At 36.9% G+C, this 27,913-nt stretch overlaps 1 protein-coding gene across 1 annotated transcript in view; it reads left to right on the forward strand.

The window, feature by feature from the left end:
* The first annotated feature begins 4,290 nt into the window (after window positions 1-4,290).
* The window catches only part of SMOC2 (SPARC related modular calcium binding 2), a 277,433-nt gene continuing 253,810 nt past the window's right edge, over window positions 4,291-27,913 (forward strand). Inside the window, 4 exon segments of the mRNA XM_044675484.1 lie at window positions 4,291-4,528; window positions 4,531-4,658; window positions 4,660-4,716; window positions 14,989-15,234. Coding sequence (XP_044531419.1) covers window positions 4,291-4,528; window positions 4,531-4,658; window positions 4,660-4,716; window positions 14,989-15,234 — 669 coding nt within the window.

The raw sequence follows: 27,913 nt of genomic DNA on the forward strand, positions 1-27,913 counted from the left end.
TTTTTTAAATAGCTTATTAAATTTTATGTAATCCAAATTGCCTATTTTGTCTTTTGTGATTTTTCTTTCTTGCTTGGTAAGTGATTCAGCCTTTGACCCTTGTGAGAGGAATTTCATTTAATTGTCTTTAAATTTTTAAATTATCAATTCTTTCATATATATCAGGGGTCAGCAACCTTTTTGGCCATGAGAGTCATAAACGCCACATTTTTAAAAATGTAATTTCGTGAGAGTCGTACAGTGCTCACAGTGTGTGCTCCTGTAACAGTGCCTGAAAAAAAAATTGACTTTATGGCTCCTGCAGAAAGAGCCATATCTGGCCCTCAAAAGAGCCAGATATGGCTCGAGAGCCGTTGCTGACCCCTGGTATATATGTTTCAAGCTCATTTGGATATCATAGAGCTGTGTAGTGCAAGATATTCATCTAAAGATAGTTTTTGACAAATTGCTTCATAGTTTTACCCAAAGTTCTTATCAAATATAGTGTTTTCTCAAGTAGTTTACATTTTTGGCTTATTGAATGCGGGGCTATTCTTTTTTATTCCTTCAAATTCTTGATTATCTTGCTTCTTTAACTGCTTTACTTAAAACAAAATAGAAGCAAATAGTGTTAATGACATTTTTTAGGGAGGAAGGAGAGAGGGAGGAGCCTGTGATTTAATTGATATTCTTTATATCTTTATGGTGTACTTTAAGAGTCCTTTATTTTTAATGACATTAATTTTATGTTAAACTTGCATTACAATTATTTGCAATAAATTAACTTAAATAAAAAATGAGATTTAAATAATTTCCTTTTAGTCACTAATAAGTTTCTTTACATTTTATCTATTTATATATATTTTCTTTTTTATAGTCATAGTTTTCTGTTCTTCTAATAGTGCTATTTGCATTATTTCATAAAAGCATTTCCTAATTTATATTACTCATATGTTTTTATCTTAATTCCATTATAGTATCCTTTCACATTAATAAGCCCTGATTTATCTAATAATTTTCTAGTTTTTGGACTTTCAAGTTCCTTCATTTTCCCCTAATAATTCTAATAATTTTATATTCTAATAATTTTGTATAAATATTTTGGAATAGATAACTTTTTCTTTTGATGTCAGAATGTCATCTTTGATGTAATTATTGTCAAATTCTATCTATCCAGTATTCTCTGAAACTATTGAAAGTCACCTAGGTCAGTGTAGGAAATCTTTTGAGCAGATCAGCTACTATTTTACCCTGGAACTTCCTTCAGTACCTGGGCCCTCTTCACTATAGAACATCTACTGCTTCACCCTAGAATATCTATTATTCTCTTTGCTATGCTGGTCTCTTTTCTCCCATTGATGAATTCCTCTCAAAGGTTTCCCTTTCTGGGGAGATGCCCTGGCTGGCCAACCTTCATGGAGTGTTCAAGGAAGACTAGTAACTCTAGTAAGGACTGCTGAGCTATTTTCAGGGTTGCTTTTCAACTTTGGTGTCCACCTGCCATAGCTCTTACCTGTGACTCAAGGAGCTATATAGCATGTACAGTGCCACGCTCTGGAAAACAATCTCAGTGATCAGGCTAAACCAGATTATGGGCAACTGCCAGGCTTCAAACCCTTTGATGAGTTAAGGGGATGTCTACCCCAGATATGTGAAGAATGAGTGGATGAAAACAATCTGTTCCAGTTGCTAGGAAGGTAGCTAAAGCAGGCACTGTGGAGCTCCTAGAGCTTGGTCAGTCATTGAAGATGCCAAGTCTTCCACTGCATCCTGAGTCATCTGCCAGCTATCTTGGCTTTTATTTTGTCACTGGATTTCAATAATTCTGGAAGAGAGAAGCCTACTACTTTGTGCAACTCTGCCTCACTTTAAGACTTATTTATTCATGAGTCAAAAGACATCATACTCATGCCATTTTACCATTTTACTATATCATCATTTTATTATTTTTCTTCTACCTCAAAGTTCTGTAGCATCAGGCAAGTGTCCAAACAGTGGGTATGAATATGCTAGGAGCGTTGGTCACAATCTTGTAGACAGGTGACCCAGGAAAAAGGATTGTTTTCTCCCTGTACTGAAGTAGCAGTGGGATTCAGCAGCCCCAAAGTGTCTGAGAAGCCTTTTTAAGGGATCACACTGCTCACCTCTTTGTGTGAAAGATGCCTAAAAATTGTCTATCTTTCCTATCCTATCCCTAGCCTGCTTACCCTGGCAGGCAAGGTTCTACCCTGCCTCTGAAACACACACACACACACACACACTATATATATATATATATTGTATATATATATGTATATATATATGTATATATATATATATATATATACAATAACTTTTTTTAAAACCCTTACCTTCCGTCTTGGAGTGAATACTGTGTATTGGCTCCAAGGCAGAAGAGTGATAAGGGTAGGCAATGGGGGTCAAGTGACTTGCCCAGGGTCACACAGCTGGGAAGTGGCTGAGGCCAGATTTGAACCTAGGACCTCCCATCTTTAGGCCTGGCTCTCAATCCACTGAGCTACTCAGCTGCCCCCTACAATAACTTTTGAAGACGATTCCACTCACCTCTAGTACATGAAATGTGTGCATTGTATGAGAACTCGACAAGTGTCACTCCTAAATAGCAGCCCTTAGGGAAACAAGATTGGCAAATGAAGACTAGTTTCCTGAAGTCCAAGCTGACTATAATGAGGAACACTGTGAACCTGATGTATAGATTTTGCATTCAAATATAATATTGCCAATAATCTCAGCTTGGAAAGTCCCCTAAAAGGAATGAATAGGCTCAAGACAATGTGACTGCCACTTGTAGAAATGTGTTATACAACCATCATCAGTGCATATTCTGCTGCTATGATGAATCCTGATGAAGTCAAAGAGAAATTTTATGAATACATAGAGATCTTCATCATCAGTGTTTCAAAAGAGGACAAACTTGTAATTCTAGGTGACTTTAATGCTAGAATATACACAGTCTATTAGATATGGCAAGAAATCTTTGGGAGGAATGTCATTGAATGGATGTTGTTTGAAGACTATAATGAGGTTGGAAATGGTATAAAAGTCAAGCCATTGCAGTGATGGTAAATTATTTTAACTTGAAAAGATTATAAGCCAAGACTAAAGTTGAGGGGGAGTTGCTGTGCAACTTCTTGTTCACAGATGATTGTACACTCATCACAGACTCTAAGGTGGAGATTAAACAGTTATGGATCTGTTCTCTGCTGCTTGTGCTGATTTGGGCCTAACAACTAGCCCAAAGAAAACAGAGGTTCTGCACCAGTCAACACCATATCATCCATATGTGGAACCATTAATTACAGCAAATGGAGAAATTTTGAATACTGTGGATAAGTTTACTTACCTTGGCCATATACTCTCCTGGGATGTCCACATAGATCCATGGTGGCAAATCTATGGCATAGGTGCCAAAGATGGCATGCAGAGACCTCTCTGTGGGCATGTACACCATCACCTGCCAGAGTTAGTTACTAGAAAGACAGAGGGACTCAGGTGGAACTGTTCCCTTCCCCCTCTCCTCAGTACCTCCATGACCCTCTGCCCAGCAGTCCAAATGGAAGTACTTAATCCCTTCCCTGGGCAGAATGCCTGGGCCACTCCCTCCCTTTCTCCTAACACTGTCTGGGGTAAGGGAGGGGAGCACTTGGTCTCTGGGAGGCAGGGCATGGCATCCAGTCGGAGGGATGTGGAGCATGGTACTCAGTGTCTAAAAGGTTCTAAAAGGTTTGCCATCAGTGACATAGATAATGAAGTTGATACATGCATTGCCAGGACTAGTTCAGTGTTTGGAAAGCTCCAAAGGAAAGTGTGAGAGGAGTGGTATTAGGCTGTCTACCAAACTGAAGATCTGCAGAGCTGTAGTGCTGCTCTCATTGTTGTATACCTATGAAACCAGGACCATATACCAGCACCATGGAAGGAAATTGAATCATTTCCACTTGAATTGTCTTAGGGAGAGCCTGAAGATCATCAGGCAAGATAAGTTACTGGACACTGACATCCTTTTTCAAGTTGAACTGACAAACATTCAAACTCTACTGTAGAAGCACAGTTCCAGCACTGTTCAAATGCCAGTTTGCCTATACAAGACTATTTTTTGGAGAATTCACACAAGCACTCACACAGAAGTCAAAAGTAACAATGTGAAGAAACTCTAAGGTTTGTCTTCAGAACCACTGTTATCTATCAAAAAGTTATAAATCGGTGTCACTGCTTGTTGCCACTGAGTCAAGCAGTAAGTGGGGGCTCCTGTGTGCTTTCAATATTTAGCTTTACCTGTGAACCATTGCCATGGCTGAGGAAAGCATTGCTGCTGGAGGTATAACAGACATTAACGCTTCTCTACAAGAAATACTGAAGCTTGAACTCATTCATGATGGCTTAGCTCATGGAATTGGTGACGTTGCCAAAGCCTTAGATCAATGCCAAGTCCATCTTAGTGTTCTTCCTTCCAACTGAGATGAACCTACATAAGTAAAATTGGTTGAAACCCTGTGTGCTGAGCACCAAATCACCTTAATCAAAGTTGATGCCAAAAGAAGCTGGCTGAATGGGTAGGAGTTTGTAAAACTGACAGAGAGGGAAAGCCTCATAAAATGGTTGGCTGTAGTTGTGTTGTTGTTAAGGACTATGGCAAGGAAACTCTGGTAAAAGAAATTTATAGAAGGATATTTTAAAAGCAAAAAAATACCAGTATTTGGTCTGTTTTCCAAAGAGGTCAGGGAAAAAGGAAAAGAACCTATATGTTCTAAAATATTTATAGCAGCTCTCTCTGTGGTGGCAGAGAGCTACAAATTGAGAGGATGCCCATAAATAGGAGAACACCTAAACAAGTTGTGGCATATGATTGTGATGGAATACTACTGTGCTATAAAAAGTGATGAGTAGGTTGATTTTTGAAGAAGACAGTGAAATACTTGAATGAAATAAAGAAGAGTACAAAGAATTGAACGAAGAGAGCATTGGGTATAGTAACAGAAATATTGTTTGAGGAACAACTGTGAATTGAGAAAGAACTGGAAATAGAAGAATACATTGTATGGTTTTACATCTATCTTCCCATCCATATCTATCTATCTATCTGTCTATCTATCTGTCTATCTATCTGTCTATCTATCTATCTATCTACCTGTCTATCTATGTATCTGTCTATCTCTTTTTGAAATGGTGACCTTCCCTTAGTGCTGTGGGGAGGGAGAGAGACAGCTTATCTTAAAATGTGACAAAAAAACCTACTAATTAAAAAAAATCTTTGGTATTGATTGAAAGATGTGGGAGATGTTGGCATAGAACTGTCTCAGTACATGACTCAAAGAATGCACTCTGCTCTATGGGCGAAGCCAAATTTCAGTTGCTCAAAAGATAAGTGAGAAGTAAAGGTTTAGAAACATCTCCATCCTCAGTGCTCATAAGGATAATTTGTGCCCGACCTGTAGTAGAACCTTCCAACGTCCTATTAGTCTGATGAGACACAGTCAGGAGCACTTTATGTTGACCCTAACATAGTGATGTAATTTTGCCTGTTTCTGAGTATGAAGGACAGCAAACAACAATAATTAAGTAAAAGGAAAAAGTTAATTTTTTTGTGGTTTCCAAGAAAAGTTTTATTACTAGTATAAGATTCTCCTGGGTTCAGTAAGTAAAACTCTTTTTCTTAGTCTGGCTAGCATTGCTTCATTACTTTTGATTATCTTTGCTACTTTGAGAGGTCTGACATGGTACCTCAAAATGGTTTGAACTTGAATCTCTTTTCTTAGTAAAGCCAAACATTTTTTTTTAGCGATTAACAATTTTTGTTTCTATTTTTACATAAATTGTTCAAATCTTTTGACCAACTGTCCCCTGGACAGTGGGAATTGATTTATTTCAGGGGTTTTCCTATTTACCTCCAATATCTGCAGTAATAACACAACAGGCTTCATTATTGAATTATTTTATAAGAGAACTTGATTTTTCTTTGCTAGGTTTTATAGATTTTATAGAAACAGAGGAATGAAATGAACTTAAAAAGCCAATATAGTTCAGTGCTTTGAATCAAATCATCTCTATTCAATGAGGACAATAGGAATTGAGAAATTTGCCCAAGATCTATCTCAAAACCAGGACTAGGATGCAGAATAATATCGTGGCTCTTATTCCTGAACTCAGAGTAGGACTCCCTTGTGTACGAAGATGAAATAAAGCCAAGCATGTAATGGGGCCAAAATTCCACTACACTACAATGAACAGTTCCACCAAAGACTTGAAACCCAGCCGATGTTTGTAAGGTCAAAGTGCACATACTTTTGCTATCACCTTTTTTATTACCATGTATCTCAAACATTATGCCAGTTGTCTAAAATATCTAAGGATTTCTCATTGCATGTTCCATTTTTTCATATTTGAATAAGGGAAAGAGGAAAGAGGGAGGGAGAAAAGGAGTTGAATGGAATGTCACTCTGGTATATATACAAGGTTAGAGAAAGACAGAGGAGGGGGAGGGGAAATTGCTGAGGGTAATTGAAAGGTTTCTTTATTAGAGTATCTACTTACACTACTTTTCTGTCTGTATAAATTGTATCTGTGTGGTCCATGCTGCCAAGTGCTCCTGGCAAGTTGTATCTCTGTTGCCATTTAAAAAAAACCCAACTTATTTTTTTTTTAAAAAATAAGGCTTTGCTGGAGTTCTTCCTAACACAAAGTCCAGTAAATGGAAATTTAAGGGAACCTTAGAAATCAGAGAATGTCAAAGTTGTAAAGATCCTTACATTTATTCCATCTCTTCATTTTACATAAGGGTAAACTGAGGTCAGAGAAATAAAGTGATTTGCCCCAGGATACAAAATTAATGATAGAACTGAGTAATCAAGGTTACTTCATTCTCATGGTAATGGGTTGATAATTGGGTTTTAAAAAAACTGGCTTAGAGCCATTGACATTTTGAATTCAGTTTATTTTTTTACCCTTCGAATTTATTTATTTAATTATTTGAAAAACATACCTTTTCTTCTTAGAATCAATATTGTTTCCAAGGCAGGAGAGTGGTAATGGCTAGGAAATTGGTACAATATTAAATAAGAGAGGTGATAATGGGCATCCTTGCTTCACTCCTGATCTTATTGGGAAGGCTTCTAACTTATTCCCATTGCAGATGATATTTGGAATTTAGTTTATTTTTATTGCTTCCTAGATTCACTTCCCTTTCTCTTGATACATTTACCCTGACTGGATTTTGTACCAGTTGACTTTTGATCAGCATTATGGTGATATATTTCTTTTATCTCATATACTAAGAAATGTCATTATAGAAATGGACAGACAAAAGCATAGGCAGTATAATTGTGCCAATATAATAAACAAACAATATAAACGTTATTTCACATCAGTTATAGCATGTTGCTATCCTGCTATCAAAATGCCAAGCTAATGAAACATCTGCCGTAATGTTTTACCACACTCTCTCAGAATGGCAGGATGTTAAGTTACCCATTGATCTTGAGGGGAGTGTTACCACTGGAAAAGCTTCAATACTATATGCAGGTCTGTGAAGCAGAGCTTCCTTAGTAAATCTACAAGTGTTCTAGCAGTAAAATTTCACTCATTAAAAAAATTAAATGCTGAACTTTTAGAGTTCAAGGCACTCTTTTATAGTAGAATACTAAATCCATATCTACTACTGCCATTGTAAATTGCTAGCACAGCTGTCAACAATAGGATGTTCACAAACTTCTATGAAATCAGATTGGCATTTAAAAATATTCAAAGAATTTTTTGTTTCCTTAGAGATTAAGCAGGAGATCCTAGATTCTTGACTTTCTACTGAAGTAACTAAAGTGCATTTCTAGGGAAAAAATGATTCCAAAGTGAAATACTGTAAAAATGGAGAAGAAAATACTTTGCACTATTTAAATATTTTAACTACAAAAATCACTCTCTGTCAGTCCAATAAATTGAACTTGGCAAAAACCCTCCACGTTCAGAAATTCTTCCTCATTTAAACTTCTTGCTGGTTGGCATAATCCTAAAACAGATAGACACACTTAGATAAATAGATAAATAGATAGATATTATAAATAGTTCTCTCTAGATAATATAATTATAGTCTTATAAGTCTATTCAAGGCAAGGCTATGCTATTAAAATATATAATAACTTCAAATATTTGTAAATAATTTTCTACCCTGTCCTTCCCCTCCAAGCACATAGTTTTTGAGAAGGAAAAAAAAGAAAATGAGAATAAAATTAACTGTAACAGATGGCATCTTTAAAAAAAATAAAAATAAATAATTACCAAAATATTTCCTGATGCCAGAACAAATTTCAACCCAATTTCTTATAACTTGTCTATTTATAGTTATATATAAGTATTAAGTTCTAAAATAGCAACCTTGAGGTCCAATAAAGCCCCAAAGATCATCAAACATTCAATCATATCATTACTCTTAAAGCAAGAAAATACCCCAAATACATTTAAGAAATAACTGAAACAAAAGTAACTCTAGGTAACTTTGAATTAGCAAGTAAAGTAACTAACCAAATAATACCTTTCAAATAAACATAACTTAATTCTTAATGGTTCCCATTTTGGCATAATAAAATAAAAAGAAATAAAATCATTTGTTCCAATAATGTATTTTACTAATGGCTTGGGAGAAGAGAATGCAGAAAAGAGGTACCAGTATAGTGAAGGCCTGAAGATTTTGCCATAGAAACATTTGCTGAAAGAACTAAGTATGTTTAACCTGGAAAAGAGAAGGTAGTATTGGAATCAAGGCAGGAAGAGGAGGCTGCAAGATTGCCATGTGTGAGAGGTCTTGGAATTATTCTGCCTGGCCTCAAAAGACCAGACTAGGAACAGAGAATAGAAGTGGCAGAAAGGATTTGATGCATGGAAAACGTTTCCAAAATTCAGAATTTTTTATATGTAGAATGGACATTCTTCTCAAGAGTGGGTTCCCATTCCCTGGAGGTCTTCAATAAGACTGAAATATCATTAAATGGAAGTATTGCAGAGGGGATCCTCACTCATTTACAAGTTAGCATCTGAGATTTCTTCCATTTCTCAGGTTATATGATGGTTAACTATAATAATTAGTGTGTTATTCTTTATAACTTCTCAGTGGTATCAGTTTAAATTCTGTCTCTAGGACAAAAATTTGGTTCCTAGACCAAAATTTTCCCCAAAGCCCCCATGATACTTATCGATTGCAAAATAAACAGATGTCTGGCAGAAAGGAAACTTGTTCCCTTTGTGACTCCCTTGTCCTACAGGCAATGCTAAATAATATTTGTGCGTGTGACTTTCATAATTATTAAGTAATGCCACATATACATATGGCACACATATCACTAGTAACTTTTTTTAGATTTCATGACACAGACATAAATATTTCAATGTTATTAATGAAAATATTATCTTTTTCTATAAATATTAAAACTGATGAATTATCCTTCTCAATTCCATTTCATTTGTTTGTGACGTATTACTGTTTTGGTATTTAGGAAGCAGATTCTACTTTAGTGAATTCCACACATTATGGTGAAGTCCAGCCCAAATCCTTTTGGCAATCCTGGGGCAAATGCATATCATTATATATAATGGGTTGGAAACCACCAGAGGATTTGTAGGTTGAAATGTAAAATGTTTTTCAATCCTTGAGTTTAAAAAAATTACAAGTGCTCTTTTTTTACTACTCTGCTCTCTGTCTCTCTGTCTCTCTCTCTGTCTATCTCTCTCTCTCTGTGTCTCTCTCTCTCTGTGTCTCTCTCTCTCTCTCTAAATTGCTCTCTTTCCTAAAAATATTTTTCAAAATTGTACTCTTAATGGAAACTCCTTCCAGCAAGATCAAGATCAACTATTGGACTATGTTCTATAATCTTAGAGCATCACCTGCATGTGCTGAGAGGTTACTGATTTGCTCACATAGCTAGTATGTTTCAGAGGTAAAATTTGAACTCAATTCCTCCTCCCTTGGAAGCTGTTTTTTTATTTACTAAGCCATTATGACTCCCTAAAATTATTACGTAGGAAATTTTGGCTTTATTTCTGGCTTTGTTAATAACTTAACCATATGGGATCATGGCCATTTACACTCTCTGTGTCTCAAGATATTCATATATGAAATTGGAGTAACTAATTTTTCCCCCTTTAAGTTTCAATAAAGTGATGAAGATAAAAGAGGAACATATAAAAGCTTTTGAGTTTTATAAGAAAGGCAACTATTGACTGAATATTTCACCTATAAATTTATAATGTTCTTGGCATGACAATACTGTAAATTAGCCATATCCTATTCATGCCTTTTAAAAAGAAAATGCTAAATATGAAAAACTTAAAGACTTCTTTGTAAATCACAAAATCCTCCAAGTATTCTATTGTGTGTGTCTCCTAAAATTAAATGAACTCATCTTTTCTTTACCTTCACTTTTAATTAGATACCTTCTTTGCCTGAACTCAGCCTAATTTAAACAACACTAATTGTTTTTCTCTGCCCCATATATAGTACTCCAATGAACTTTATTACATAATTGGTATCTGTGTCTTTAAACTATAGAGACTATCTTAGGCAAATAATAATGTCGAACTTTGAAACCGTATAATTCCTTTAGGATAAGATCTCTTCTTTCTCCTTCCTCCCAATGACATTTTTGCCCATCATTTATACTATGTTCTATAAATGAGCAGCTAATAGCAAAACATTGCCCTTCTGTAAATATTGGGGGGGGTGATAATGATGGGTATTGCTTATGAAAACCAAAGTTAGAAAGTATCTTACCCACTTGCTCCTAGACCTTGGTTTATATAGTCAAAAAGCAATTTCAAAAGTGGTGGAATAAATAGCTTGGGCATGATATGAATGTTAAATATGTTTTGTCCTTTTTCAAGTAAATGTATGCCTTTTTAGTTCTGATAGCCAGTTTTTCCATTGTTCTTTAAAGTTTGCACTCCTTTTATTTTATATTAGCCAGAATTAAGACTATTTCATGAAATTTTAAAGCCAAGGCAAAACTATTTCAGCAATGCTATATAAATAGAAATGTTAGCCAGAGTTGGGTGTGCAAATTCCTTGGTCGGTAACTGTCATCAAGAACCAAGTCCTGCTCTTGTCTCTGAGCACTTATCAGAATACTACATGAAGCTCATCTAAAACCCTTTGGCAAAATAGATTAAAACACATATTTCATCTACATGTGGTATGTTTTCAAGTTCTGTCCAACCGAGGATCCAATTTATGGGGTACAATAGCATTCATTTAGGATGGCTAGCCTTAGCTTAGCTTCACTAGAACATAGAATTGTGAAGTATTCTAGAGACAATTTAATTTAATTCTTATTTATATAAGAATATTCTCTACAAAATACCCAACATATGGTCGTCCAGGCTATTCTTGAAGACTTTTAGCAAATGGAATAATATATGCTGTTTTCTCATTTTAAATTATCATATACATATTATCTATTGTTAATATCATTATTATTCTTTCAAGGTATCACATTTCAATTTGTTCAGTCGTTTCAGTGTGCCTGACTCTTCTGATCCCATTTGAAGTTTTCTTAACAAAGTTATTGGAGTGGTTTGCCATTTCCGTCTCCAGTTCATTTTACAGATAAGGAAACTGAGGCAAAGGTTAATGACTTGCCCAGGATCACACAGCCACTAAGTGTCTGAGGTAAGATTTGAACTCAGGAGGTAAGATTGAAACTCTCTTATGTCAGGCCTAGAACTCTATCCACTGAGCCTACTATCTGCTCCCCACATTTCTCTTTAGAATACTTGTAACTATTAGAACTAAACGTACCTCTCTGAAACTCCCATCCATTGTTCATTAATCTACCCTCTAAGGCCAAGTAGATTGAGTCTAATCTCTCTTTAAGATAGATTTTTGAGAATATGATGATTACAATTAGGTCATCTTTGACATTCAATACCCAGTTATTTTAACTATTTATTGTATTCAATGATTTGAAATATAATCCTCTCCTGAGTGCCTTCAACTTGATACTTTTTGCTTGTCATTCTGCTTTCTAAAGTAGCTGATATAAACTTTGAAAATCTGTCTCATCTCTCACTTACACTGAGGAATTGAGTCCTCAGAACTCAGAGTCTGGGGTGATCCTGAGGGGCTAGGCATCTGTGTCCTTCTAATGCTGTAGGGCATGAGCCCCCATCTGTGTACTTCCTGGCATCATTATCATTTGATATCAATTAGTTGACCAGACTTAGTTTTTAGAAAGGGGTATTTACTAAGGCAGTATAGAAAGAGTAGTTAAAATAATACATCTCTTTAAAAGTCTGTGACACTAACCCAGGAGCATATAGAGAATCTTGGAAAAAGTGGACTCACACTTATAGAGCTTATGTGGCAAAGTGGTACTTCTCAGTTCCTAGAAGTCCTTTTGATGGAGTCCTCAAAACACTTCCCTTAGTTATGGAGTTCTGCTCGGTATATCTTAGTTCATATTGCAGATACTACCATCAGTCAGCTGATCTGAGAGTGCTACTAGAAAACTAATGGGATAAGGAGAAATGACAAAATTTTTGGATCCTTTGAAGCTCACAAGTTCCTTTTCTGAAAAAAAAAAAAAAAAAAAAAAAAAGGAAAAAGAGACTGTCTCCCAAAGACAAGGCCATGTCCCTGCTATATTTCCAAAAGGTTCCTTCTCAGTGTTTTAGTTAGAAAACTCTGTCTTCTTCACCACCAGGTACTTGAATCTTAACTCCATTTGGCTCAATATTTTATAGACAACTCACAGAGAATGACAAAGCTTCCTTAGCCAATGCAAACTTCCTGTAAAATATTACTCTAGTTGGAAAATGATTTTTTCTTTACTTAATTTATAGCTTATGATTCCTTGATTTAAGAGAAGTCATTTCATTTGGTTAAAATATCAGGGATTAACATCTTGATACAACTTCAGATGTTATAGGCAATTTGCTGTATTAACTCAATTAACCCTTACCTCCCCATCCATACAGTAAAATATGGCACCTAGAACTAAACACAGTACTCTCTATGTACTTTAATCAGGGCAAAGAAGAGCGGGACTGCCACCTCTCTTGTTTTGAATGCAATTTAGGAGCTTAACATTTCTCACTGCCATGTTTCATTGTTGTCACATACATACCTTGTTAGTATTATTGTTGTTTAGTTATTTCAGTTATGTCTGACTTTTTGTGACTCCATTGGGGTTTTCTTGGCAAAGATGCTATAGTGGTTTACTATTTCTTTCTCTAGCTCATTTTATAAATGAGGAAACTGAGGCAAGCAGGGTATAATGACTTGGGCAGGGTAACAGCTTGTAAGTGTCTGAGGCAGACTTTGAACTCAGGTCTTCTTGACTCTAGGCCCAATACTCTATCCATTGAACCAGCTAGCTGCTTACTTTGGCAAAGATACTGGAGTGGTTTGCCATTTCCTTCTCCTGTTCGTTTTACAGATGAAGAACTGAAGCAAACAGGGTTAAGTGATTTGTCCAGAATTACATAGCTAGTAATATCTGAGAACAGATTTGAACTCAGAAAGATGAGTTTTTCTGACTTATGGTCTAGCATTCTATCCACTGGGCCACCTCGCTTCCCCTGTTGATGTTGAAGTTCACTGAAATACACAAATCTTTTCATATGAACTGTTATATTGCCATGCTTATTTTATCTTGTACTCTCTAAGTTGATCTTTGGAGCCTAAATAAAGCACTTCATATTCATTTTTATTAAATTTCATTTATATAAAGATTTAGCCCATCATTTTATCCTATGAACTGGTCAATTAACCTAGTCAAGCAGAAGAGATGCTTCATTGTAGCAGGTGAGAAGAATCATGGATGGTTTATAAGATTCAAAGATGAAAGGCACTTTGTGCTGTAATTAAGGAGCATTGAATTTGGAGTCAGTTGCTGATTGGCTAAACTAACCTAAGCTATTTAACAGGTTCTGGGTCTGTTTTCTTATTTGCAAAATGAGGTGCTTTATTTGGGATTATTTCTACTTTCCCTTTCTCCCATAAACTTGTGTTCTGTTCTACCTTTCTCTTAAAATTACAGATGAGGAACAGAGAGACCAAAGAGGTAAAATAACTTCTCTCTTTGTCATATAAGTAAGTTATTCACAGTCGAATCCTATGTGTTTTTTCTTGTTTTGTTTTGCTTTGTTTTGTTTTGTTTGTTTGTACTGAAACAGAAGATTTGGGATCTTGGTGGAAGAATGAATCAATTTGTTCTGGTGAAGTGTGCTTTAGTTTTCACCTGAAAATTCACTGGACATATCAAGTGTGTGTGTGTGTGTGTGTGTGTGTGTGTGTGTGTGTGTGTGTGTGTGTGTGTGTGTTGGGGGGGCAGGGGAGCTGATGGTGGAGGTTTGGGAGTGATGCCTTGTCATTGTGGTCAGTGACAAAGGGGGGGCAGGGAGAGTTCATATATAAATATATGCGTGTATACATATATATGACATACATATATGTATACGTATGCATAAATCTCTATCCCCTTTGCAGTCCCTGAGCAGAGATAAAGAATCTCCGCTAAGGAAGGCCTCCAACCTGAACTGGGAGGCAGCGGCAGCATCTGATCTGATAAGCCTGCTGAGAGCAGTGGCAGTCTAGAAAAACTAGCAAGGAAGGTGGGGCTGAAGTGTGGTGGTGGATGGGGTGGTGGTGGGAGGGGGGAAGGGGTGGAATCTGAGCGAAAAGGGGGGTGGTGGTGGTGGCGGTGAGGGTGAAAGAAGGAGGATCCTGGAAGTTTCAGGGAGAATCTGTCAGAAGTGAAGGAAGCAGAAAAAAGGACGCGGGAGATATCTCTCCGTGCCCGGAGGGGGAGGTTATAAAATCCAAACAGCAAGGAGGGGGGGGTGGGAAGAGAGAATAAAGGAAGCAGCAGTTGCATCTCCCCCACCCCTCCCCCTCAGCCCCTCTCCTCAGCCCAGCCCAAATTTCAGAGGGGCAAAAGAAAAAGCAGATCTCAGCCCTAACCCAGGCGCAGAGGAGGAGGATCGCTCTTGGTTGCGCTTACTCTCTAGCCTTGCAGGAGATCCGAGAAAAGAGCGAGCCAGGGGGTAGAGAGGAGCAGTGAGACCGCGGGGCAAAACTCTTCCCGCTGCACCCTGTCAAGGCCCGTGCGTGCGTGTGTGTATATCTGCGCGCGTGTCTGTCTGTGTACGTCTCCGCTGCGGGTCAGGATGTTGTTCCCCAAAATTTGGTGGCTGCTGCTGCTGTTCCCGGAGCTGCTCCTACTGGTCCCAGCACAGAAGTTCTCCGCTCTCACGGTAAGCCCGAGGAGTTGCCTCCTCCCTATCTGGCTCTTCCCCTCCCTCTGTTTCCCCAGCCGACTAAGAAGGCTACTCTAGAGCTGTCTCGGCGGGCACCAGGGGTGCCCCTTCGGTCCGCCCGCGCGCACGCCCCGGACTGCCCTCTTTCCCCCCAGCCCGTGCAGCTCTCTCGCTCCCCCGTGCGCCCTCTGTCCCCTCCCAGCCAAACTGCTCTCCCTTTTCCTTTCCTCCTAACCTCGGAACAGGTTGGTTCACAGAGCCTACGCGATCCGCAACTGCGCGTCTTCTGGGGGCGCCTCTCCGCGCCCTTTCCTCTTTCCACTCTGGTTTGAGTGGTTTAATAATTTGCTAGCTCCTCATTCCTGTCAACTTTTCTTGCAGGACCCAGAGGCAGAACGTGTCTATATTCTGAAAGGGTCTTCTGTTGCGCTGGGGTCCGAAAAGCTAGAGACCCAGGAACCCCGCCTTCGCGATCAGGGTCCTAGCGGATTGGGACTTAGGTAGATGGGGGGAATGTCTCAGAACCCGACTCCCCAGTTTGTGGACTTTATGGACTGGCAAAGAAGTGGGTGCAAAAGAGTTAAAACACACACACACACACACACACACACACACACACACACACACGCAAAACTAGGCTGGTGGTGGACCATGCTGGTCCTACTTGATAGGCAGCTTTGGGGCTGTCAAAAAGCTCAACTCCACTGAAGCCATAGGAGCCTACCTGAGCTGTTAGGCAGGAGCTTTTGCACCCCATTCCCTGCTTTCTGCATCCCCACCCTATCTATTCCCTCCATTTGACCTTGTTGGACAGAGAACTAGCATCGGTAATTCTTACTTGCCTAGGGACCTTGGAACTTGGCTGGGGGTGGGAGGTTGGGGTGGGAGAGAGCCCGGGTGGAATGGGAGAGGGGGAAAAGAGAAGAAGAAAGAATGAATATTATTTTCTCCTTGAACTTTAATATAATAGAGGAACAAGTTGCTTTAATTTGCCTTCCTTCTCTGGGAAAGGCTAAGGGAGAAGGCAGTTTAAGTATGAGGTTAGCCTTAAGTCTCCTGGGCTTGGATCCATCCTTAGGTTTATTTCCCTAGCTAGGGCAAAAATCCTGCACTGAAGCAGCTCTCCCAAATGTGTGGGTCATCCGTGGTTGACCACTATGTATTTTTTTTTTCTTCTCGACTGCAAGCTTCTATGAGACAGTCTCTGGCTGTGTCCAGCACCTTATGCCAGAGGCAGAGCTATGTATAGGGGATGGGTGAGCCAATTCATTAGGATTGCTAAATAAACCATAAACCTTTCCCTAGCCAAGACCTGAGGTTTGCAGCTAATGGCTCAGTTCAGTCTTCTTGCGGCGCTTGCAGTGTTTGCAAAGCTATAATTAATGCAATCTGCAGAAATAAAAACATTCCACTTAGATGTGTTTTTAAACAAGTGCTTGAGAAAACACGAAGGTAGAGAGAACACCTCTTGTTGAGAGCAGCTTTTAAGTGGTGAGGGATGTGTCCTAAAGGTGTTTATTATATTAAAAATAAGGACAGTTGTGAAATGAGCTGTTTTCAAATTCTACTTTTCAGCAAGTATAAAACATTTGTGGGAGATTCTTAAAGAGAGAGAGAAAGAGAGAGAGAGTTAGTGAGTTGACTGCTCATACCTAAAATTCTTCACAAGAGGTCCCCAGTACCTGTCTTGTAGGAACTCAGGAGTTCAAAAGATTGGAGGTTATAAATTGCTAATTAAAAACATTATAGAAATGGTTTCATATGCAGATCATGACTATCATTTCATCGCCCAGATAAAAGCAAGTTAATTAATTTTTTAAAATATATTTTCACATGTATTCAATTCATAGATTGTTCACCACAGTGCCACCCCAAGAAATAAAAACAGAAACTACTGAGGGCACTCACTATCTGAAGCAACAGAAAAGATGTTCAAAATCTCACTGTTCTGGCATTAGGTGATTATTGGCTTTACATTATAATCAGCAGACTAGGTAAATTCTCATGAAACCAGATCACTAAGTAGATTCTAGCAGTGTTCCCTGCAGCCACCCAGCAGCAGGTCACCTACCGCTTCTTCTCTCTCTAAGTGTAAAAAAAAAAGAAAAAGAAAAAAAAAAAGTTCCTCCAGATCCCCCAGGGGGGGTTTTCTAGCCTGATTTGATTCATGATAGAAAAGTGCCATCAAAAGTGGTTACTTAAGTATATACATTTTTTCTTTTTCTAAATATATTATACTAAGTGTATTATAAATTTTTTTTGTTGTAATGGTTGGGAGGCAGGGGAGGAGAAGAGAGTTCTTACAGGTTGTTGTAGGTATTTTTTCATAAGGGTCAGGGTTGACACTATCTGTGTTTTCATAAGATTCCTACTAAAAAGTTGAAAATGCCACCTGAACACTACGACATGTTTCTAAAGCATAAAATCTTGTAACAATAAAACTTGTTATGAGATTTTTCTTTTTTATTGGCTTAGGGGCTAGGTAGAAGACTTACTCTCGTAAAATATTTAGGTATACTCATTATTTTTCAATGTGGACAAGTATAACAAGTAGTTTTGAGACCAGTCAGGTGGGGTAGAAATTTTACTTATTGACCACTGAAAGTGTTGGGCTTGTGCTCATCAGGACTTTTTGTACCTTGCTATGGAAGGTTTTTGATGATCTACTATTTCAGAGGCATTCATTCAAAGGGAGGACTTACTCCTTAAGAGAGCCGCTTTGGCTCTACAGCAGGATGCCATTATCTGTAATGTGGTCTATGTGAAATACTTAAAAACCTTGTGATGAAACTAATCCTGAATTTCTGTGTCATTGAGGAAAATATCATTCTGATGGTTTGTAGAGTGCATGTGCAACCAACCCAATGTTGAGGCAAATTAAGGGTGGAAAGTGAAGCAAAGAGGAAGGTTTATCTATTCCTTTTTGGACTTCTCATTTCTCATTAACTAGTGACATTAAGACAGCCACCTCTGAGACTGCAAAATTTGTTGATGGCTGGATTCTACCAAGCAAGGCAACCCTTTCTAAGTCAACCTCCCTTTGTTCTCAAATGCAAAGAAAGATGAAGCTTTAAGAACCTGTCTCTGATCTTGAACATGTATTCATTTATAGTGATATATTACTCGACATCAAAACTAAAAGTTTGGGTTTGCCTCAATGAATGCCATTTTCTTATCCCTGAGCATGTAAGACAGCTCAAAAAGCATCTTTTCTCATTGGCAATTAATGACTCATTCTACCTACAGGTTTTATCTAATATTTTCAAGCTTGTTTCCTCTCAACAGACATTTTAGCTTCTGTTAGACTACCCTAACTTGCAAATGCTTTGTTTCTTTCCTAGCTAAGCAAATTCTAATTTTTCACATCAATAAATGACTTTTTTTCATTTTAATGCTCTTTATGGACCAAGGAATAGCTTCATGAAGTTCACGTTAGTCACACTTTCTTTTATTCTTTCCCAAAGAACAAAACAGAGAAAATACCACCTTATGGGATGGGTATTGAAGTAAGATCAAAACCATTTGGAATCTGAGTTTACCTGGTATGGTTCTTACACTTAAGTTTTTCCACTGAGGCAAAAAAGGTGACAAAAATGCCTGAAAACCCATTCTTTCAGAAGTTTTTGAAGGTAATTAATGGTAAGTGGTGAATTTTATAACTGGCCAGTTGATAATCTTTAGTTCCTTACCTCATCCCTTGCTATTTCATCTTTATTGATTGCCCACTTCTCTTCTCTGTGTTTATCCTTGCATTCTACTAGATGACTATTTCATGAACTTCTTATACTGCCACCATCATGCTTTTTAGATTCTACATTCTTCTACATAAAGTGCAACATATTATCCATCTGTATATTAAAGTATTAAAACAATTATAATCAACTCAGATCTATCTAGACAGCCATCTTTCTAGATCTATCTAGATATCTATGTAGATCTCTAGATGGACTATCTATCTATCTATCTATCTATCTATCTATCTATCTATCTATGTATCTAAATATCTATCTTTATGTCTCAGAAAGACAGAGAAATGGACACTGTTTGTCCACATATGCAATAAAAAAGTAAAAATAATTTCCTTCATTCTTGGCCAAACTCAAGTGGCTGTTTGACTGGGAGATCTAATATTTGTCTTGATAAAGGAGCAAGAAGAAAAGTACTCAGAACTAATAGAACATTATATACAGCTATAGAATTAATATTTAAAGAATTACTTGTGAATGTTCACCTACAGAAAATGAACTGAAAAACAGAAACATGAAAGACAATCTATATATACATACATATCTTTTTGTCAGGTGATATCTTCTATGGTGTGGGGAGAAAATACTCTTCTATTTCTGAGGAAATTGCTCCTTGTGATACAGACATCAATCTCCTTTATAGTTTATTTTGTTAATGTTGACTATTTTAGGGAACTAATGTATTTTTTCTTATTCTTTCATTGCATGTTCTTTGGAGTGTTCAGTACCCTGAATAGCTTCTATTGCGGTCACTAGTGTGAGATGTACCACTAAGGTAGTTGTGCAGAAGGAAACTAAACACAATCAACATTTTCCAACTTAGAAACCCATTTAGATGGCGTCTCTAAACCCAAACATTTGGAAGAGTTACTTTAATTTTGACTTGAAACCAAGACCATAAATAAAACTATAAGCAGCTCCAGATCCTAACAAGATCCTGCAGCAAATGAGTACTGGGGGGCAGCAGAAGTTAGAGGAACTCTGACAATAATGTGCGGTTTGGGAATTCTTCATCAAAATAAATCTCTAAGACATCTCAGACTTGAGGACTGGGAGTTATTATTAAAATTGAGTGGAACCTCTGTTTGGAGGTCCTAGGTGTGACCTACACACAGAGTACTGCTACCCATGATATTCTACTCCATACAAGTAAGTTGAAGGGGTACAAGTGTGGCATAGTAGTTAGAATGCTGGACCTAGAATCAAGAAGACTTGAGTTTACATCCTGCAATTTGTTAACTCCCAAGAGATGTGTGACTTTGGACAAGCCATTTAGATTCTTGTCGCCTCTGTTTCACCAGCTGTAAAATGAGGTTACAATAGCATTTCTCTCAGAGGGTGTGCAGATCAAAGGAGATAATGTGTTGTAAATTACTTTGTAAACCTAAAAGCACTGTATAAAAGTGGGCTTTTACTAGGGAGATTTGGAAGATAACCCTTCAGCAAAGACATCATTTATATGAAAAAGCTATCAATTAAAGACATTTTCAATTCTATTCAACTTGAAGCAGATATTCTTGAGAGGAGAAATGAAACTCTAATGTATCCATAGGGCATTTTTGTAAGTTATTTAAACAAGGTGGTATGGGATGGAGAATGATGGAATCAAAGGATGTGGGATTTTAATTGTAACTATGTTACTTGTGTGTGAACCTGGATTAAATACTGAAGATCTCAGTTTCCCTATCTGCCAAAATGAGTTAGACCAACAGAACTCCAAGTCCTGGAACCTATTTAGCTCTAAGTTTCTAAGGTTTTAAAATTTTAATTATTTTACTTTTGCTCATTTAAATCAAGAAAGAGAATGGAAGTGAATGTTTCCTCAATTCCTAATTTAAACCACATTGAAATGAAGAATCTAAAAGGAAAATTAAGAAATTTACCTTACTTGGCATTTTAGCATCAGGCTTGAAGTGACTAGGACAAAGGTTGTAGTGGAATCGAAAGAAAGTAGAAACAAAAAAGGAGGATAAAAGTTATATTTTTAACTATTTAACAGATATTGAAATGACATTAAGTGAAGGGGAAATCATTATATGTATAGAAAGAATTAACCTTGGAGGACAACTAGGTAGCTCAGTGGATTGAGAGCCAGACTTAGAGATAGGAGACCTTGGGTTCAAATATAACCTTAGGTACTTCCTAGTTTTGTGACATTGGGAAAGTCACTTAACCCCCATTGTCTAGCCATTATTTTTCTCCTGCCTTAAAAGTGATACATAGTATTGATTCTAAGATGGAAGGTAAGGGCTTCTTTTTTTAAAAGAATGAACAACAGAAGGAGTTTCAGAAATATTTTGCTTGGAAATGCAAAATTATCTTAATTGTAATTTTTTAAAATTCCCATTTTACATTTTATAACACTGCCTTGAAACCATTAACTCAAGGGTTTATGGTTGTTTGAAGTAACTGGAATTCCTCTTACAGTTTCTTCATTTGATCAATTTGTCTCTTATCATTCCCTTCAGTTCAGTTCAAAAAGCATATTTATAAACTACTGATTCTCTGTACTTATTATGTCAGGTGCTAAAATGACTAAGACAAATATGAAATGCTCCTTGCCTGCAGGGTGCTTACATTATACTTTCTTGCTTGACTTGGTCCCTTTTTTTTCTCTAGTCCAAGCATCCATCACCACTTCTAACCTATACTACTTCTTTCATCCCAAATTCTATTCATTGCTTCTGTTTCTTCTCTTTTAGGCAGGGCTGAAATTTTGCACTGTCCTAAATTCCTTTCTTTCTTCTCTTTAAGTTATGATTGCTTCTCTTGTATGACTCTGTATGACTCTTGCTGCTTTGGTGGCAGAAACTGGAAAATGAACTGCTTCTGTTGGGTGGGCTAATGACGTTATATTGCCCTCAGCATCGTGTTACTGACACCATCCATTAGCAGTTTCCAAAATTATGACAGAAGTATTTTTGAGTAGAAGAAATTTTAACATTTGAGGTTGCTGGCAAAGAGTCTTCAAATAATAATGAAGTTTTAGGAAAGCATGAAGAGTTGTAGGTAAACACAAGTAATCTGCGGTGTGTTTGATCAGTGGTTCAAACCACTTTAGTACAGCATCATTAGAATAATCTATTAGGACAGTTACATATTGGAGGCTATGAAATTGCTTGGATTTCAGGTTAGCTTTTAAAGAACCAATTTGTCAGTTTGTTAGCAAGAAAAAAAATTATAAAGAAAGAAAAAGAAGTCCAAAGTATACAATGTGTGACCTCATTTAGGTTGAGTTTTTTGCTTTATTTACATTTCACTGTCTTTGGTGATCAGGGGCTAGGAAGCATTTGAAGTTCCCCTCTCTGCTAGCTTTAGGCTCAGAAAAAGAAATTAGAATTCCTTCATGTGATTAGTAAGATCAAATATACTCTTTCTTCTAGGGATGAGGCTGATATTTCTTTTCTGTTGCAATGAATAGATTCCTGAATGGACAGATTCCATTTCACTTCCCAGCCTATACTTCCATAAAGGTAGTTGATAATTTTTCTAGTCATTGCTAAGGATGCCTAAATTTTATTAATGGTAATCATTCAATTAATTGATGATGATGATAATGATGATATCAATAGGGGCACCACATTATGCAATTTTGTTAAGCAAAATCATTAAAATTTATCTTATGCCACAAAGGGATTATTGCCTAGTCATATCTGACTCTTTGACTCTTTGTGACCCCATTTGGGGTTTTCTTGGCAAAGATGTGATAGTAGTTTGCCATGAAAGTAGTTTGCCTCCAAGAGGCAAAAAGAGTTAAGTGAGTTGCTCAGGTTCACACAGCTAGTAAGTGTCTGAGGCCAGTTTTGAAATCGGGTCTTCTTGATTTCAGTTTCATCCTTCTAGTCTCTGTGCTACCTAGCTGCCCATATAAGTTATTCACCTAAATTCTCTGCCCTGAAGATGATAATCCAAATTTGGACAGAGAAAAGTTTGAATGGATTTATCTAGACTTCCAGAATTCATCTTCACCCACTTTGAAGAAAGTGGGGAAGGTGTTTGCTCAGCCCACTGTCTCTCGGAAGTATAATGGCCCATCACAGAATCGTAGATCACAGATTTTGAGAACAAAGAGAACAGAGTCCAGTCCCTCTCTTTTTCATGTGAGAAAACTGAGGGTCAGACAGTTTTTCCAAGACATATAACCCATAATCACAAGCCTAATAAGTGTGAAAGGCAAGATCTGAATATAGGTCTTCCTGGCCCAATAATATATTTTGATTTTGTTCCCCTGACCTGGGAGTAAGAATCTTAGTATTTCTAGAAGATCATTCTCATAAAGGGTAAGTAATTCATCTCTACTTTTTATTCTTTAAAAGAAATCATGTGCTATTTTGAGGGGATTCCAAATCTGATTTCATCAGTGTAGGGAGTTCCCAGTAAGGAAATTGCATCTGTAACATATTTTCTTGGAGATTTTCATGGATGCATTAAGAGATGAAGGGATTTGCCCATGGTCATGTAGCTTATTATGTGTCAGTTGCTGGATTTGAAATCTGGCCTTCCTGACTTCAAGATATATCCATTGTATCAAGCTGCTCCTCTATTTCACTTTGTTCTTTGATATTATTATTTTTAATACTATTCCTACTACCACCACCACCACCACCATCACCACTACTACTACTATTGCTCCTAGCCAAAATTTAGACAGTCCTTTAATGTTTGCAAAATGTTTTGCAGATATTATCTCCTTTTATCTTCACAACAACTTTGTGAGATAGGATTATCACCTGAGGAAAAAAAAGAGACTAAGAATTGAAATGAATTGCTAATGGTTAGGCAGCTAAGATATATCTAAAATAGGATTCAAACAAGTCTTCCTGAACTCTAAGTTCAGCATCCTATCCATTCTACCATATTACCTCTCAAAGTAGTAAAAGAATTTTCCTGTTTTCAAAAAATATTTTGAGGATTTGTGAGTATAATGCATTACTGAAGTAAGAAATAACATTAATCTTTGATTGTCCTTTTAGGCCCAGAATTCTAATATTTGATGATTATTATAGTAATACTGTTCTGTACTTTGGAGGCCAGTTTTATCAATTCATTTCCAATATATAATTTCCAAAGTACTAAAAGTATTTTCAGTGATTAATTTAAAACTTTATAATGCATATAATGAATTGCTCAACTCTGTTTTTTGGCAAAGACTGATTTTTTTCTTCCATATTACGCTTCTTTGTTCATATTGGCCCATTTTTCTGTCTTCTGAGGAACCATAGAATTCCCCTTAGCTTATGGATACTTTTTACTATTTATAGATCAAACCTTTCAGGCAGTCATTTTTTAGTTATGTCTGATTTTTTGTGATCCCATTTGAGGTTTTCTTGGCAAAGATACTAAAATAGTTTTCCATTTCCTTCTCCAGCTCATTTTATAGATGAGGAATTAAAAAGGGTCAAGTGACTTATATAAGGTCACACAACTAGTATGTATCTGAGGTTAGATTTGAACTTAGGAAGATGTATTTCTGACTCTAGACCCAGGATGCTATCCGTTGTGCCACATTCCTATCCTTATACATCCTTAATATTTATGACATTTCTTTTTTTAATTTTAATTTTGAATATTTCCCATAGTTACATGTTTCATGTTCTTTCCCTTTCCCCCAACACTCCCATCCCCCTGTAGCCGATGCACAATTCCACTGGGTTTTACATGTATCATTGATTAAGACCCAATTGATAGTTGGACTAGAGTTATCATTTAGTGTCTATATCCCCAATAATATTACCATCAGACCATGTGATCAAGCAATTGTTTTTATTTTCTATGTTTCTCCTCCCATAGTTCTTCCTCTGAATGTGGCTGGTTTTCTTTCTCATAAGTCCCTCAGCCTTCTTCTGGATCCTTACATTGCTGCTAGTAGAGAAGTCCGTTATGTTCGATTGTAACACAGTGTATCAGTTATGACTTATTTCTATAGATTCTTTATAAATAAACCTTTCCCAGAGAATTTGTCCAAATATGATTGAGACTAAAATAATAGTTTAGTAACTTGATAGATTTTTAGCTTGGATATTGGCATTTTTTTCCAGTGATACAGATTGTAACTTATCTATACCTGTCCATCCTATGAGACATTCATGTATGTAGTTAGATAAATTCGCCACAAATGTCTACCCGAGGAGGCTATTCAATAGCTATATTGTCTCCAGCAGGGAAATATTGCAAGTTCATATCATACTACAAGCTTCATACCTTCTGAAAATTATTCCATTTTTCTTTTCTCTCAAAAATATACTGTACTATGAAGTCTGTAGAAAAGATAGTTTCCATTGTAAAGATTTGTCATTTAAGTATGCTCTAAAATGCCAATAATGGATTAAAAATTGGTTTAAAAAGCCTCTAGAGTGTTTAAAGTATAATGGAGATTTGCTGTGTTATATTGCTGCATATGGTGGATCAGCCGGGCCTTTATAACCATTAAATATTTAAGTAATCAAAAAGAACAGTGAATTTGGTGAAGAGCTAGGTCACAAAGGTGATTTCCTCTTATTTTCTAATGCTCAGCAGTCTCAAGATATTGCAAAAAGTGGAAATTTGGGGGGATAAACCTTCTAGACTATGAGGCATTGAAAAAAATGAACATTTCCCACAAATCTTTCCTTATCTTCAATAAAATGTAAAAATAAGACTTATTTTCCTATGATAACTCTCAGAAAGAAATAAAATTAAAATTTTTATTATATCTATATCTATATCTTTAACAGGTTTCATATTCACTGAAATAAAATCTAAAGCAAAGTAGTGTCAAAGGATGCAGGAGTCACACTCTCTATTTCTTCTTGGTCAATTCCTAAGCAGAAGTATTCCTTCATTACTAGAGTTAGGCTTTCCCAGACAGGGCAACTAGTTTCACTCCATAATAAAATGACATCTTTTCAAATATTGGCTACTAGCCAGCAAAAAAAAAAAAAATTGCTGACACTAACTTGTTCTTATTGTAAGCACTTTAAAATTGATATAGTACTTTGAAATACACGATTTCACTTGATACTGACAAGAACTCTATGATGCCAGCAAGGTAGGACTTAACTCCCATTTTACAAATGAGCCTTAGACAGACTGACTTGTCCAAGGCTTCAAAGATAGAGAATGATGGGTTCTAGATTCAAATTCAGATCTTCAGATTCCCTGAATATGTGGTCTCACAACAAATAGAAAAATTGTCATTTATCTTTTTCAAAAGAGGAAATAGACCATTTAGAATCACTCATCACTGGGTAACTGTAACTTCTAATCAGAAAATCTAGGACTGACTCAGTGAAAATAATATACTAGAGTTTCGCGATACAATTTATTAAAGTTAGTCATGTATTCCTTACAAAGAGAATAGTCATTAAACCTATCAACTGGTACTTATTTTTGTGTAGTTTCAAAATAATAGAATCTTATAGTCAGAAGGGATTGAAGAGCCATTTCAATGCCTTGGGGACCTTAGACACAGTTTCCTGATCCATAAAATGAAGGAGTTGGACCAGATGACCTCAAAAGTCCCTTCTAGCTTCAAAATCTATGGTACCTCCAACCTTGTGATCTTAACTCTGAAACTGGAAGAAACTTCAGAGACCATCTAGTCCAACATCCTCATTTTATAGATAAAGAAATTGAAACTCAAAGACCTTAGATGATTTATCCGAGTTCAGAGTGTTTCAGACAGAATTAGGGTTCAAATCCTCTGACTCAAGAGTCAATGATCTTTTCACCATATCATATTGCCTCAAGACTCGACTTCACAGCTTCTTCTAACAAGTGGATGTCCAAAGTGGATTGAACATTTTTGGACATCTCTAATTATTAGAGCATGCTTCCATATAGTGAGCTGAAATCTATTTCAGAGTTGCCAAGGTCCAGTGATCTTATTTTGCTTCTTTTAGCTACGTTGAACAAATATGATCCTTTTATCCTCACTGCAACCTTCTTTCCTCCTGTTTCAATACTCCAAGAATTTTCACCATTGTTAGTATGACATTATGTTCAGATCCTTTACATTCTGTTTGCTCTTCTCTGATTGTTCTTAATGCCCCTTTTAAAATGTGGTGCCCACCTCTGAGTGAACATAGTATTACAGGGAATGTACAGATAATGAACCATGTGAGTATAGGGGAAAGGTCACCTCTCCCTTTCTGGATACTTTACTTCTCTCAATGTGGCCAAAGATAGTGGTTATTTGCCACTGTTGATTCATGTTTTGCTTGTTGACATCCATGTTTGTTTTTTTCATGTATTATAAAATCACATATCTCCAATCCTATGCTTTTGTAGTTGTTTTTACACTAAGTATAGGACATTTACTCCTGTCAAGTCACATTTTATTAGTTTTAGTCTGTCTATAGTCATATGTAGGAAATTTTTTGCCTAGGGCAAGAATGAGTAATTCATCTGGGAGGAAAAGCATGCCACGGGACACTGAGGTTTCTTCACTTTTGAAGGGACTTGCTGTTATTGAGAAAACTAGATGGAGGAGAGATGAAGAATCAGGGTTTGTGGAGTGGTCATCAGAGGAAGAAGTATACTTTGAGATGGTATTGAGGGGAGACGGATGGTTGAAGAAGATGCTGTCTAGAGTATGGCCACCATGGCTGGGTGTATGCATGACACAGGAAGCACCTTCTGAAGGATCATTGGTACCCTTTAAGTTTCAGGGCCTTGGAATAAAGTCTCAGCGGCTTTTCCTTTGTTTCAACTCTATCCTCTTCTTCAATAAGGTACAAATATATTTAACTCTGTTGCCATCTATCTCTCATTTTCTTCCTTGCCTAAAAGTATCTCTCAAAATAGAGCATTATGGTGTATGCTCCAGACGTAGCATTACCGCAAGTCTCCAGGGGTGATATTATATCTTGAGCTTATGTTATACTTTTTTCTCCCAAAGCTCATGGCAATTTTGTAAATATTATCTCATTTGTCCTCCTGACAGATATCCT

This window comes from Gracilinanus agilis, chromosome 4, assembly GCF_016433145.1.
Source record: "Gracilinanus agilis isolate LMUSP501 chromosome 4, AgileGrace, whole genome shotgun sequence".
Classification (NCBI taxonomy): Eukaryota; Metazoa; Chordata; class Mammalia; order Didelphimorphia; family Didelphidae; genus Gracilinanus; species Gracilinanus agilis.